Here is a 15713-nt window from a genome sequence, read left to right as displayed (position 1 = left end):
AGGTTTGCAGATGTGAAGGCATCGCGTCTTATTATCGTTTGTATCGTGAGGGTTATACTCTACTGTAGTAGGTTGACAGTCGTATTGTTATCAGTCTCTTAAGAAGGCGTCAAAAACCTAAAACTAAGATCTTTATGAATTTGTTGTCCTCCTACGTAGGGCTTTAAAAAACATGTTTAGACCCATCAGAATGCAGCATGGTTAGAGTTGTTATAATGTTTTCTATCCTGGGAATTACCCTAGCAGTTGGCGTGCTTCTATGTCCCAGGTCGGGTGCAGAATAATGCTAAAAATTAGCATGAAAGTAACTAAAGTTGGATTTTTAAACCAAAAATTCTAGTGTTTATTTTGCGGAATCATGGTTTTTTGGTGGCATTTTATGGAATGGTAGTTCAAAGCATACTAAGTTGACATGCAAAATTTCATAGAGCCTTATGGAGGATTTTTCGAGTAATCAGTCTTTTAGAAAATTCACTGTATAATAAAACAAACAAAGATTTTATGGCATTTTTTGGTGTTTGACGCCACCTTAAAATGTGTTTCTGTTCGAACAGCGCAGCTATTTTCCTGCTCCTAGATTACGTGACAGTGTTAATTCGGCTGGGCGTTCGTTACTTTGCCGAAGAGCAGCGACCGTTTCAGGTTTAACCTGTCTTTTAAAGTGTCATCGTAACTTTAACGAGTACTACTCAACAAGTTTCTTGTTGAAGCTTGCTGCGTTGTTAGGAAGCCTACAAAACAATCGCGTTATTGAGGGGCGTAACTTAATTATATTTACGGTTAAACCTATTAAACAAAGCGGTATCCGACAGCTTGGCTCATGTTTCTGACCTACTGGAAATTTAAGATACCACTGCTGCAAATTTTTACATCTTCGTATTTCAGAAAAGGTTGATTTGACCTCGCCTGCAGAAAATTCGCAAGGCTTTTCGTGGATTGCGCCACGACAAGAAGCGAGATAAACTTAAATGACATGTACACCGCAAGAACTCGAAAAAGTATCAATCTAGCATTCTTGGTAATAAAACCACCCTAATAGGGTTTAACAGCTGAGTTTTCGATAAAAGCCCTCGTTAAACATGTGTAGATTTGTAATTTTCGTCGAACGCCACCAAAAGCAGTGAACATTTGAGAATCGTCTAGGTAGCGCATGCTTGTCTATTACAAACTTTGTAACATACATGACGAACATTTTACTGTAAATGTAGTATTTTACCTACTGCCATTATTTACTTCTGCGGTTTTGTACGAAAAACAACTGACAAGACTCGGGTTGCTACAGAACATTATTAAAAGACTTAGTTCCTTTCAGAACAAAATAAATAACGTGAGTCGAAGGTATGCAACTAGCTTTACGATCCAAGTTAATTTTCAACCTTGATTTTATAATTTTCATTTATGCCGAGTATTGCCAACTGCTGGTGCAGCTTGTTAATGACAATGACCAGGGAACGGTGCCGGTTCATATTCGAGTAGTAGGCTATAGCTTGCGGAAAAACGCCGTAAATAAAATCGACAGAAATATATAAAACTGAAAGGTTTCTTGTAGCGCCCTAGCATATTACATTTTAAGTACCGGTAAGTGTAATGTCAACTGTCAAGAGAAGTCAAGCGTGCAGTTTTGTATCGGCAGTGAAAGTAATGTACTTCCTTGATAGTTATTCATATGAATAAGTTGTCCTTTAATGTTGACGTAGCCTGTTTCATATAGTATCCGTGTCGTACCAAGTGCTACACAGCCCGAAGCAAAGGAATTTCGGTATGTTATTTTTCGTCACGGAAAGAATGAACGTCATCGTGACATCACGCACGACCAACCTGACCAAATGATAGGTTAAAAATTAAATTAAAAAGCTGCCAGTAGTTAAATTGTCTTGTCCGTGTCGGATGTAAGGTATGGCATGGCTCTGATTAAGTTTCCGATAGGACAAGCTTACAAAATGTTAAGCCTGGCGTGTTTTGATTAATGCCTTGTTGACTGACTGTGCAAAGTGCGCTTTTCGTAACTGTTAGGTTGGTGATGATCATCAACACATAGACTCGGAAGGTTTGCTTACTAGGCCGAACTTTTAGCGTAGTGTAGCCATAGACAATAGACCTAGTACTTAACTTCATCATTCAACATATTGCTCAGATAAGTGTAAGTCAATAAACTGTCAGTGTATACCTACAGGCGAGGCACTTCAGAAATACTTTGTGTTGAAATTGTTTTGGTCACGGGGTAGTGAAGTCCTCAATTAGAGTATAATTCCGTAACCAGACGTTGTTCGCTTGTAGCCGAATGAGATTAGCATCGTATTTTGGGCATTCAACTAATAAACGCTTACAAAGGCAGGAAGGCTGCAATGTTCGTAAGAATATAAAGTTTGCGTTGCCATTGTTTGAGCAAGCCGTTAGTTAGGCCCAGTCACTGTCTGTGAATTTACCTTAACCTTGAGTGTGCTTCACATAGAAAGAAGGTTAACGCTCAAAAGAGCAAAAAAAACGAAAAAATGTTATCATTTTACGCTGGTGTTGAAGCATTACAGACCGTTTAATAAAGCGCTACTGTAGTGGAGTGTAGAGAATATAGAGGAAATTGTTTTCCACATTCACGTGAATGTGATTGAATAGCTGAACTCAGGAAAAGATTTTTGAAATAACAAATAGCCTATGTGACTTGAACAACTTAAATTGGTCAAGGTCGTTACATCTCGTGTGATATAAACCGGCAAACAAAAAACTTCGAAATAATTTTCTTATACGACGAAATGTTAGCCTTAGGTGTTGAGAATCGTTTTCATACAAAGTGTATGCTGTCAACAACGCTACCACGTTCGCAAACATAAACGGATCTTGCAAGAATAACAGCTGTCAACTGTTGAAAACTATTACCATATTAGACTGATCTTCCAAAAGACATTTAATTTATGGGAACACGTACAAAATACAGCATAAACAACGAAAACGTTATCGTTACTAACATCAATGCAATAGGTTACCGCCTACTAGTGAAGTAGGTGGAACGTGTGGGATATTTCATGGTACACAGTATTAGTGTCATATACCTATCTTATTCTTTGATTATTATGCCTCCAAGTTTATCATTAAACATAAAGGCAGTGACAAATACCGTTAATTGTATCACGAAAATTTGGCTTTGCTGCTTGTCAAAGATGCGTAGGTTGGGAGAACGAACTGTGGAGAATTTGGGTAAGATGACAGGTTTGCTTACGGATTCATGGTTTTTGTGTTAAGTTTATGCTACAATTAGATGTTAAAAATAATTATAAGGCGCACAAAATAGATAGAAAAAATTAATTTTAAACGTGACTTTTATTCCAGGAAATACGGTATTATCTCTTAATTGAAAATCGACCTCGGCTCGAAGCAAAGCACAGTAGTGCCTTGAGACGCAGATAAGATTTGAATGGAAAGTTATTACTAGGCGAAAGCCAAGCTGACAAAATTTCAGGTCATTTTACTCTGGGCTGCTAAATTAAAAATTGATTCTAAGGGCAGTGGGCTTGACTTTCTAGTGTTGTTCGAATAAGTTATTGGTTGTCACATTTCACGGGAAAAAATCGTTTAAATTTATAAATAAATAACTAAAATTAGCTCTTTGCATACCCATTTTCCCAATCTAATCGCCAATATAGGCGACAAACATTATGTACTGTATTATTTTTAACAACGGGCTGCGTGACCCACTTACGGTGAAATAGTCGCTTCTTAAATAATTAGGCTATTCCGCAACTGACCAGTAAGTAATAAGCTTACCTATCTCCCATTGCGATTTCCCAGTAAAAGAAGAGCATTAGATTTGCATTTTTAAGTAGCCAGGTATCATGGTGGAAACGTGTTTACTCCTATTCTTTCGGCAATCATATGTTTTCAGGAAATTATTGTTACAGTTGCAACTATATCAACTTCCATTGCTTTTTCTTCGGTAGAATCTACTATTTAACATGCGCTGGCTTAACTTTTCTGTACTGATTTTGACGCTGTTACTCGTAACGTCACATACTGAGGGTATCTGGACGCGGTCAGCGTCGTACAGTCAGCCCGGTGACGTCATCATAGGGGGCTTGTTTCCTTTGCATTATGAATCAAAGCGTCCAGATAACTACAGGTATAAAGTCGTTAATATTAGCCTGTCATAAATGGATCGACTTTTCTTAAAATCTGCTCTGCTTTTTTAGTCTTTTAACCGAACCTGCTACAAGAAAATGCGTTCGATACAATTATCTGGGGTTTCGATGGTTTCAGGCGATGATTTTCGCAATCGAAGAAGTGAACAACAGGTAACACTTACTGTACAGTATTGTTGTCTTAAGCATTCACTTGGATTGGCGGCTTCAGCCACTTATGCAAGTTGTTCATAGTTGTGTTTCGCTGCAGGGTAATTGCCATGAGGTATTTTAAAATGCGCTTTATACGATTTGTTTAGATAGTTTTTTGACTCATGGTATGTATATGGTTTTTGGAAGCACGTATTATACTGTACAGTACACTAACCAACCTTTGAAAAAGACACTGCTGTGTAATTTAAATTATTAAATCAAATAAAACCGTTAGGGTGTTGACCGAAACAACTGGAATAGCAATATACCACCGCCGTTTGGGACTGAAATCACTGAAGACCAAAATGCGATAATGTCGTATATGCTTCGCCATTATGTAGTCATTACACAGTAGTTTGAGATGCTCCGGTAAAAAACGGCCTCTTGAGCATATATTTGCCGGTAATCATTTTACGCATCTTATACGTATTACCAAGCAAAAGCTACCTCAGTGTGGCGATGAACCTACAGCGGAAACATGTTGCATGCATGCGTGCTTTGAATATCTGCCATATCGGCCAACTCAACACTCTTTCCAAAACCAACTTTGGTGTGACTTATTCTCATGTTTAAAACAGGACCGACTTATTACCGGATATCAAGCTAGGTTGGGACATGTTCGATACTTGCAATACAAACGCGATTGCAGTTCGTGAGAGCCTGCAGCTGATGGAGAACCGGACGAAACCGCTTAATTCAAGTATGCGAGCTGAGAAAACTAATTATAGGGTTCTTCACACTTTAACTTTTTATACATTATTGCATTTATAGGTATTAGCGCGGTCATTGGTCCGACGGCCTCCGACAAAGCAACGGTGACGTCGAATATTTTCAGCGTGTATGACGTACCACAAATAAGTTACGCTGCTACCAGCATTCTACTTAGCGAGAAGGAAATTTATAGGTTTGTAAAGAAAAATAGAAATATGTTTTGCAACAAGGAATTCACAATGGTGGCGGTCATGCACAATAGGCTGTGTTTAATGGAACTTTCCTAAAATACGCTTTTCTCGACGACAAAATCCGCAATGAAGATACGTTTAATGCATTTTTATTCACAACGATATAGCTGCTCTGTATTGCAAACACCATGCATAAAATTGGGATTTATGCGTCATTAATAGTTTCCAGTGTATACCCTATAGTGTCATGCGAAATATTTTCATTTTTGGAAACAGTTTTTAGTGAAAACATTATAGACCCGTGCCACTTTCGGTCGTTTGCTAATGGCATGTTTCTCAAACTAAAAGCTTTATCAAATAATAAACCCGAAAATCCGTGTATAATGACGCATAAATAAACATTTTGAATAAATAGGGCTGGGTACGTTGCGCGTCTGTCCCCAATCCACCTCGATACTCGTTAAAGAATGGGCACAAACAACGACAAATTGTTATGTCTTTGTAGCTCATTCTTTCGAACAATTCCAAGCGACAATGAACAAGTGCAAGCTGTTGTCGATCTGCTGGTGCGTAACGATTGGTCCTGGATTGGCGCTATTGCTGGTGATGACGATTACGGAAGACCAGCTATTATTGAACTGAAGTCACAGTTGGAAAAACTCCCGAATCAAAGAATATGCCTGGAATTTGTCAGATACATAAGAAAGGTATTTGGGCATGTGTCGTCTCCTATTACAAACTCAAAAGTGCTTCTAATGTTACAGCCTGGTGTCTGGTATAAAAGTTTATTGTCATGACCTATACAGTATCCAAATGTTTGTGTATTATTGGTTTAAATTAATTATTTATACTTCGAATCTGAACATTTTTCCCGCTATTGAGATTCACTAATTCTATAAAGTATACAGTTACGTTCATTGAAGCTGGATACATTCGTAATTTGATCCCCGCAAATTCTAATCTTTTTATCCACGACCCACACTCTGAACAAATTACCATATGGCTAACGAGCGCACGAGTCTTGTCAGCTAAGTTGAATCGAGTTACAAATTATACCATAAGCTCGGTCACCTAAGCACTAAGTGATTCGCTTTCTTGCTATCACGTCAATTAGGTTTAATGCAGCTCTTCATAATTTGTCTTAAGCGGCGATCATTTTTTTCTGCAGTCCACAGAGCCGAGTGAAATGCGGGAGATTGCCAAAGAAATTCGCGATTTCAACGCGACGGTTTTTGTCGTTTTTGCCGGAGCTCCGGCTCTAAAACCATTGGCAAATGAAATGAAGCTGCTTCGTGTCAACAAAACTTGGATTGCAACCGAAGCGTGGGCAACTTCTGATACGATTCGAAGTGTTAGTGGTAATACCAATATGTATGACATTTAACGTTTTCCTTTATATTTCTTTGATTCGAGATTTTAATAGCATATACCAGGGTTGGGCAAACTTTTTGACTCAGGGGCCAAAAATTTCTCAAAATTTGGCAGGCGGGTCATGCGAATATATAGTGGACAAAGACTGTTTACACTAGTTTTATGACATAATTTTTGAAAAATAGTTTACATTTAAAATCTGTAAAAACAACGAAAATTAGATTAAATTCCAGCATGAATGATATTTTTAGGCAACCTTTTTTGCGAAAACATCAACATTTGGTGCTAGCTTGCTTGTGGCAATTCTCAGAACAGATCCGAGTTGTGCATCAGTTAATTGAGATTTCGGCTAGATTTGTTGATGTTCATCAGGCTGAACGTCTGTTCACAAATATATGTGGAGCTAAACAACACCAAAATAAAAATATCAAAGATCACACATTTTTTACAATTTTACTAGAAGAGCTATTCTATAAATCAATTTTTTTGAGTTGGTGGGCTTGCTTGCTAGGCTAGCTTGAACCAAAGGAAACAGATCATATGCGCTTGAAAACTCCCAAACAAATATTCACAATTCTTAGCAGTCACGAAACAATAAACCAAGACAGATTGATTGTGTTTGGATTCCAGTTGTCTTGTGGAGCCAACTGTATACGAGAATGAAGAAGAAAAATGAATTGTTTCGATGCTCTAATTCATACCAACATCTGGCGGGACAGATTAAAAGACACAACGGGCTGGATTTGGCCCGCGGGCCTTTGTGTGCCCATGTCTGGCATATACGTATATGGGTAACATTCTATCACGCCATGTCAACATAAAATAGATAAGCACCTTCTATTGCCCCTTTCAGAAGCAATACAGGTTGACAAACTATGCGAGATAACCCTGCGTTGGCGTCTAAAATAATCTTAACGTGGTTTGAAATGAGTAAATATTTATATTGAATTCAACAAACGATGGAAGGGTTCGTTCAGCTTGAAGGCCCTCCAAAGATATCACAAAACAACAAAGAGCCAAACTTATGCATCTCCACCTTACAGCGGACCTTTGGAAAGGCACTTTGGGCGTAGCGGCACGCGGCGGAACCATCAGTGGATTTCGCGACTTTCTCGAAAGGGTTTCCCCGCAATCGCAACCACATAACCCATTCATACGAGACTTTTGGGAAGCGGTCTTCAGCTGTAATTGCCCAATGTGCGGCGAAGATTTGGATCAGACCAGTCATTTCGGTAAGCATTTTACTATATAGACTGGATTACAAATGTTCCATACAAGGTGCCTGGGTTCGAAGAACACGAGTTTAAGACAAGCAACACTTTTTTATTCCAAGCAAAACAATTACAGTAATCCACAGATCCATGAGATATAATCTCATTTTCATATTGATGTAAAATTCTTTATAGTTTTACCCTTTAAACGTTTAAGATTTGCCAATATGCGATGGTATGGAGGATCTGACGTCAAGCGATGCGCAACCGACGTATTTAGCATGGCCGGGAAACGAATTAGAGAAGAGCTATAATGTGTATCTGGCAGTGTACGTGATTGCTCACAGTCTGCATAACATTACGACGTGCGTCGACGGGGAAGGCTTATTCGAGGTTGGTACGGAAGTTTGTTTTGGTTCATGTCAGCTGGAATTTGTGCCTTACATGGATATGGTCTTGTCAATTTCTTTTAACCAAGGCAAAAGTTTTTGTTTTAAAATCCTTGTGCAAGTATCTAGTAAGTAATCTTATTTCATCATCGTTATTTAGGGTGGAAAATGTCCACAACTGGAGACCTTGCAACCCTGGCAACTTATGGCATACATGAAGAAAGTACATTTTTATCCAAGAGGCCAGAACCTTCAGGTAAGCGTGAAGTTTTCAAAACATGTTTGTTATGCTATTATCGTAGAATCGGCCGTAGATAGAAAAACATTTTTGTTTGTTTTGAAGGCAGGTAGTTTTTTACAGTCAGTTTTACAAATAGCAGAAATTCAAGATACTAAATCATTACGTACATCCATGTATCTAATGAATTTCTATTCATCGCATAGGATGGTCTGTCGGGCGTAAGTTTGTTTGGGATTCTGTTTTATCTTTTTGGTTTTTAGCTTGCGGATGTAAAAATAGCATGTGTTTTGCATTAGACTAATTGGTATGTTTGTGATTTGTATAAACAACACATGGAAACTTTTGGAAAAGTTCCCTATTTTTAGTTTCAGTTTCCAAACTACGTGTGATACAAGTAATCAAAAATAAACCCTTTGTCTTATATAGCAATAATTTCATGAATAAACGTCGAACGTTGTGCCTTATTTTAGGGTCTTGCCATATGATGATAGGCCTACTCTGCGTCAAAACTAGGCTTTCAATTGGCGGAAGTGCAAATGCTAAGCCAACACGCTTACTCCAAGAAATTCAAAGATCATAAATTCTTTCCAATTTATCCTGTAGCTCAGTTTTCACGACCTTTAACCAAAGAATTTTAGCATTTCGAAAAAAAAATTTGTAGCTACAAACTGGAGCTTTGTCTGAAGTGTCTATTTTAGTCTGTTTTAAACATAGGTACCACATTATATTTTTGATAAAAGAATGCTTTTGTGCCATGCGTGTGCGTCATTCGGACGTCACCGTGATCCAAAAATAAGTATTTTGAATGCTATTTCTCATTTCAAGGCAAAAACTACCTTCTTAACTTGATATCTGTTTGTAAAGTGTAACCCAGTAAAGGCCTGGAGTTTTAAAACTATATAAATTACTTAAAAACAGCTTAAATTAACTGTTTGATGTATACTGTAGTTGCTTGTTGGTTAGTATGATAATTAGAATACTATTTGCACGTCGAAACTGATGAAGGAAAGCCATATTTTACAGTAACCTTTACTTAAAAACGTTTTTGTAGTGTTATGTTTGAAAATGATTGGATTAGTAGCTTTGTTATTTATATAATGGGTTTGTGTCTTGTAGTTGAGTTTGTGAAGCTTTTAAAGTTTTAGTGATAGGCCTACTATTATTACCAGGACTAATCTTCCCATACTGTTAACTGCTATTGATCTCGCTTTTCCTGTTCTAAAATCTAATCTGTGTTTTATCTTTTGCGTTAATCAAACCCACCTTTTTTCGACTTTGTCATGTACCAAGTAAAGTTTTTACCGATCAAGTAAAATTAATTTTCGAAATTGTCAAAGTTAATAAATTAACTTTTAGCTCAAAAACCAGTAAATTTTTTAAACAAAAATTAAAATGTTTTGGGTAGAAAAATTATCAAATACAGTAAGATATACATTTAATTTACTCCACAGTTTTATTTTGATGAAAACAACGACCCTAACGCATCATACAAGTTGGTCAGTTGGACGCCAACAGGACCCGATTTGGACACGATTGAATTTATTCAGGTGGGCAATTACTCGTCCATGACTGATCCTCATTGGTCAATCGATGAAAGCAACATCTATTGGCGAAACGACGATCCAGACGAGGTATTTTGTTTCACATTCAACACACTGATGGAATGCAAACATTCGTCTACAGTACTATTTTGTATAATTCTGCTGGGCGAGTTAATGTATTTTAAAGCCTTAAGAATACCGTGGTTAATGTAACGCTTTTACATTTCTACAGTCCTCAAAGCTAATAACCAAAACGGTCTGACATAACTTTGCGACACAGGTCCCATTGTCCGTATGCAGTAAACCATGCCCACCAGGCTCATACCGCATTCGGCTCAGCAGCGATTGTTGCTATGAATGTCGCGTTTGCGGTCGAGAACAGTATTCAGTCAAGTGGGACAGTGCTGCGTGCCTATCTTGTAATCTTACGCAACGTTCGAATGACAACCGGACAGGTTCGTTATGTTGTAAACATCCGGATGAGAAAAAGTCTATTCTTATGATTTTGGTGTTTTTTTTTATTTTACTCATTGAGTGACAAGTGTATTTGTACTCAGAAGAAAGTGACACAAATACAGCTGTCGAATATCCATTTTACTTTTTGTTTATTTCGATTGTTGATGTAATACATTTTATCAATTTATGATAACACCATGAGTAATTCTTTAGGATGCATCCCCAAAATTGCGGAATATGTAAGATGGAACGACGCTTACGGAATAAGCTTCTGCGTATTTGCTGGCATTGGCTTACTTCTCACGCTATTTACAGCAGGTATAAACGTTACTTAAGCACATGCGTGACAAAAACTTCTCCGAGCGACTTAAGCAAATTTTTGTGGTTTACAGTAAACCTGAAACGACTTTATGTATCACTGTTGACTACAGTTTGGAATTTTTTACCTTTTCAAGGCTTATTTGTAAGAAAACGGCACACACCTGTTGTGAAAGCCACCAATTGGGAACTTAGTTCTGTGCTGCTCTTATCTATCGCGGTTTGTTTTCTTGCTTGTTATTTCTATATTGGAGAGCCAAAAAACTGGAACTGTAAAGCCCGAATGGTAGGATTAGTCAACCTTCTATAAATATGTTTGAAAACACGTAAATTGAAAAAAAAGTAAACATTTTGGATACTAACATATGTTTATGAGCGGCTTGCTTAACGTTTTGTTAAAACTGGTTTTTATTCTATCTATAAATAGTTTGTAATAGACTTTTTGTGATTTATGTTCTTATTTGCAGGTCTCATTCGGCCTGAGCTTCACATTTGCAATCGCTTCAATTCTGGTGAAAACATTACGCGTGCTGACCGCGTTCGAAGCCAAAATGCCAATTGCGATACGCGGGGTGTGTCTTTGTGCGTGGGCGCTTGAAATTACGAAACGTCATGATTATTTTTATCGTTTTTCATGGCTGTTTTTTAGAGATCAAAGTGGTTCGGCGAACATATGCAAATACTGCTGGTGTTAATCATATTCACAATTCAAGTTATTCTTTGCGTAACGTGGCTTGTTGTTGATCCGCCGAGTGTTGCAGAACCTCGAGATGACAACATGGTATTTAAACCGAAATGTGTTTTAGAATAGATTAAGTTTGCTCGAAATGTTTTGGTAAAAATAAAAACTAATTTTGTAAACGACTTAATTGCGTTGTTCTTTGCAGACGTACTCCGATTATTACGTCATAGAATGTAACATGGGAAGCCTGCCCTTGCTGGGCTGCGTGTACATTTATATCGTCCTTTTGGCGTTGGCCGCCTTCATATTCGCGTTCAGGTCTCGAAAATTGCCGGACAACTTCAACGAAGCGAAGTTCATCACTTTCTCAATGCTCATATTTTTCATTGTGTGGATCTCATTTATTCCAGCATACTTAACAACTGAAGGTATTTACTGGGATATAATTACACATGTATGAGGTTTATCATACGCTTTTTTCCGAAAAAAGAAAAACTCAGAAATACAAGAACGAATTTAGTGACCTATAATATAACGTTAATCTAACTAAGCAGTCATACACTTGAATTTTTTTTGATACCAGAATTCTTTTGTATGACAGGTTATGCTGTAAACGAGGTACTTCTTTACGTTGTTGTTATATTTAATGTAATGTTACGGGATATTTTTGATGTTCACGTTAATGCGTCCCGTTATGATCAGCTTGTATATATAGCTTTAGTTAAGCTCAGAAAACACAAATACACATTTCCTTATAGTGTAACCGATTGAAATGAAGTTGGGTTGTTCACGTCGACAACCTTATAGTTATATATGTGTAATATGATCTACGTAGGTCATTATTGCGTAGGTCCATTCCATAATAAATAATCGCACAAGAACCACCACTTTATACCTGTCACATTCCCATTGGGCTGTGTTGTTATGATTATTGCATTTTGATGAGATAAAATTCCTTTAAGTGGCGGTATGTAGACTATATACACAGTCAATACAACCGTGCAGTTGGGGTTTATCTGGAACTACCAATTGCAAGCGCTCAAACGATTCTATGTTGTTTAGGTTCTACTACGACCGCTGTCAATTGTATCGCTATTTTAGCTTCGACCTATGGCATTTTGGGCTGCATTTTCTTTCCCAAGGTTTACGTCATTCTAATAACACCTGAACGTAATACAACGGAGGTAAAACTGCTACATCTTTCATTAACATGTAACTCTGCAATCTTGAGTCATTTTGTAACGCTTCATTTGTGTTTGTAAAGGAAATGCGGTTAAATACAGTCACCCACGCCATGCGGGCTGTACAAAGCTTGTCTCGCAGTGTACACAGAACCAAAAGAAATTCGGAAGGAGCCAGTCTGCGTTATCGGTCGTCTTCAACTGAAGGTGATTTGTCATCCGATCATAATGCGTTGTGTTGATTGTTATAAATATTTTTCTATAGCACTTCCATTTGCCTTCCTTGTCTAACTTGGTTTTATTGTTTGCAGAAAAGCGATACTCGATTCAGGATGTCAGCACAATAAAAGATATGGAAGATTCGATTGCAAAACGAAGAAGTAGCGGCATTACCAACATAAGTAATAATAACAACAACATCAAACATACTAAAAACAAATCCCCAGCTGTAAAACGTATCGAGAAACGTGCCGTGCTTAAAAAAGTTTACGAAGAAGTCAGGTCGTCAACGACAAGCGTAAGTTTCTAATCTAGAACAATATAGCCTATAGGCTACAGATGTGCAATGTAGGCTACATCCTTGGTAGATAGTGCGGTTAAAACTGTTGCCTGTGCAGAGCGAAAGTTCTAAGTCCAGTTCGACTCTCAATGAACAAAAGAACGGTAAGGGTTTACCAGCTATTAGTATTTGCTTTTGGAATAGCCTAAGAGTTTGTGTTCACTTAAATACTCTCGGGTGGATAATGTTTTTAAATCTGAAAGAGCCTTTTACGACAGTCTCTGTGTATCATTTAGAAAACGGGATTCAAGTTGAACTAAATAAAAGCTTTTCATCCACTCTGACTACAGCGTAAGTTTGGTAGACGTATATATACGCTAGATAACATGGCACATTATCCTGACTCTTTTATGAAGAAATACAGATTTCTTTAATGGTATATCAAGATGATGACTGACCAAGATTGACATTGATTTTTTCGCAGGTCCGACAATTGTCAACCGGGTGCAAAAATAAACGTCAACGTCAATGTCAATGTCGAGATTCAGTCTGATGAAGGCGACGGAACGAAACCAATCTATACTCTAGCCTTGCCGAGAAATATCGATGGAGACAAACTAAAAATTGACCTTCCTGAAACGAATTTAAGCGAAAAGATTTCTTCAATCGATGTTGACAATCGGATGTCAACAAAAAACTCAAACTTCATGGCGCTAGAAATTCTGAGCGCAGATCATGAAAAAGACGTTTACTAAATGAAATTTTAAAGGCAGTTTTATTTATGTCGATTGTTTTACTAAATATCTATGCACTATACAGTATTCCAAACACAATATCAGTGTTAGTTTTTGCTGACCAATTTGTTTCTTTTTATTTTGTTTCCCCTCTGTTGTTTTCATACCCTAAATTTGTTATAATTTTGTAATTTACTCAGAAAGTAGCTGGCTAAAACGCGTCATGCTACTCTTCATTGTAACTTTACTTTAGTAAACAAACAAGTAAGATGACAGTTCACAACAAGTTATAAGGAGATTGTTAGGCGACTTGGGCACTTAATTCTTGTAACCTATATGGGCGGTTTGACCAGTTGGATCTCGTGTAGTTTGTGTTAAGCCTAACATGTTACTGCAAATTAAATGAACAGTTCTGTAATTGTATAGATAAATATCTTCAAAGCAAACGGTTTAAAAATATTTTTACGACGTTTTTTTGAAGTGTATGTATGTATGGTTTGAAAGCGCCAGCTCCGTAGCGATATCGTTTAGGGTTAGGCTATACATTTGGTGCTATGCATCATCGTGATAAACCTGTGGTGTTTAGCACTGGATGTTCATGTCACAAGTTACATCGCACTCTTCTATTTAAGTTTTTGCAATTCTGGGATTCTGCCCGCATTTTTTGCATTCAATCGATATTAACGTTAAAGTCCTGTTACTTTACCATGTTACGCACTATGTCTTACGTTTCGTCCGTTTAATTAGAGTCTGTAAATATCAAACGTTTAACTGAGTTTTATGCTGCTGATAATAATGTTTATCTGCGCTGGCGGAGAAGAATATACAGCTTTTTGGAAGGCAGATCAAACGGGGTTAATCGTTAGCAGGTTCGCATGACGAACAAACTGATCAACATAAATCAAACGGCAGTTTAAGCCATAACATTTTTTCCAAATGAAGACTAAGTCTGTTGTATCAAATTCATTAGCACTATATAAATAATTTGATAAACCAGTGATGTCCATCAAGTTCGATTTTAAAAAGGATTTTAACTTTTTTAACCGCTTCGAAATAAGGCCTAGGCCCGTTTGCGGACTTCTTCAAACTTAGCCTACTTGGTTAGCAGCACCATGTTTTTTCTTTGAGGGCCAAATAAGCATGAAAACTGAAGATCGCGAGTCGGATTACGGCTTTGTTTAATAGGCTACAATACAGTAAGCTCATTTGTGGCACACATAGGTGGGCCGGACAAACTAGTCTCTGTGGATCCTGTCCACGGGCCGTAGTTCGGTGACGCTTTTTCTACAAGGATAATAGTCTAGGACCCAAAGACGTGCAACATACAGCCAGCGAGCCAATACAATACATATTATGTAGACTATGTATAAAACTATGCTTGGATTTTTGATTATGTCTTCGTATTGACGCTTTTCCTTCAATTAAATTAATACAGACACTCAAATTATAATCTATCGATGCACCAAATAAATACACCCTGCAAGCTGCAGCAAAGTTAATAGAAAACTTCTTTCGAATAGAAAAGTCTTATATTAAATAAAAATTAATGATATATTTATAAGTCTGAATTAATTTAGACATAATAGTGTTTTCTATTAACTTTGGCCTGCAATACGATTACCAATTACAGTACTGTACCAAAGATCATAGACACCTTATGATTCAATAGCGATACTTTCCTCTGCACCGTATACTGCATACTGCAAGACTGCAGATTTACCAGGCTGAGTGTTGCCTGACATGAGGCAGGTAACAGTCAGCTCTTGGCCTGGCGTGATATGCGTTAGTCCGCTGGTTACACGTTTATTATGCCTGCACATCTTGTCCACATAAAGACGGAAAGATTTATAATGGAATAAATAAGAA

The 15713-nt window shown here is 37.5% G+C and overlaps 1 protein-coding gene across 2 annotated transcripts; it reads left to right on the top strand.

Annotated features, from left to right (window-relative positions):
- The first annotated feature begins 3916 nt into the window (after positions 1–3916).
- On the top strand, positions 3917–14623 carry LOC143466104 (extracellular calcium-sensing receptor-like). Of its 2 annotated transcripts, XM_076964715.1 has the most exons (23): positions 3917–4111; positions 4182–4283; positions 4901–5022; positions 5094–5226; positions 5730–5931; positions 6393–6582; positions 7639–7827; positions 8024–8199; positions 8356–8451; positions 8640–8654; positions 9888–10067; positions 10258–10432; positions 10647–10751; positions 10889–11037; positions 11219–11323; positions 11401–11532; positions 11639–11861; positions 12496–12617; positions 12698–12821; positions 12926–13131; positions 13232–13277; positions 13410–13464; positions 13598–14623. In XM_076964715.1, the coding sequence occupies exons 1-23, from the start codon at positions 3948–3950 to the stop codon at positions 13866–13868; spliced, it is 3282 nt and encodes a 1093-aa protein (XP_076820830.1). In that variant the 5' UTR covers positions 3917–3947; the 3' UTR covers positions 13869–14623. The 2 variants fall into 2 exon arrangements, with proteins under 2 accessions (XP_076820830.1, XP_076820831.1); XM_076964716.1 differs by lacking the exon at positions 8640–8654.
- Positions 14624–15713: the final 1090 nt, after the last annotated feature.

This window comes from Clavelina lepadiformis, chromosome 7, assembly GCF_947623445.1.
Source record: "Clavelina lepadiformis chromosome 7, kaClaLepa1.1, whole genome shotgun sequence".
NCBI lineage: Eukaryota > Metazoa > Chordata > Ascidiacea > Aplousobranchia > Clavelinidae > Clavelina > Clavelina lepadiformis.
Note: the sequence above shows the minus strand (reverse complement) of the source record. Positions and strands in the feature narration are given on the sequence as shown.

Coding starts and splice junctions, on each gene's coding strand:
- LOC143466104 (XM_076964715.1), top strand. CDS start 3,948: ATGCGCTGGCTTAACTTTTCTGTACTGATTTTGACGCTGTTACTCGTA. Junction 4,112..4,181: donor AAGCGTCCAGATAACTACAG/GTATAAAGTCGT, acceptor CTGCTTTTTTAG/TCTTTTAACCGAACCTGCTA. Junction 11,324..11,400: donor TGCCAATTGCGATACGCGGG/GTGTGTCTTTGT, acceptor GCTGTTTTTTAG/AGATCAAAGTGGTTCGGCGA.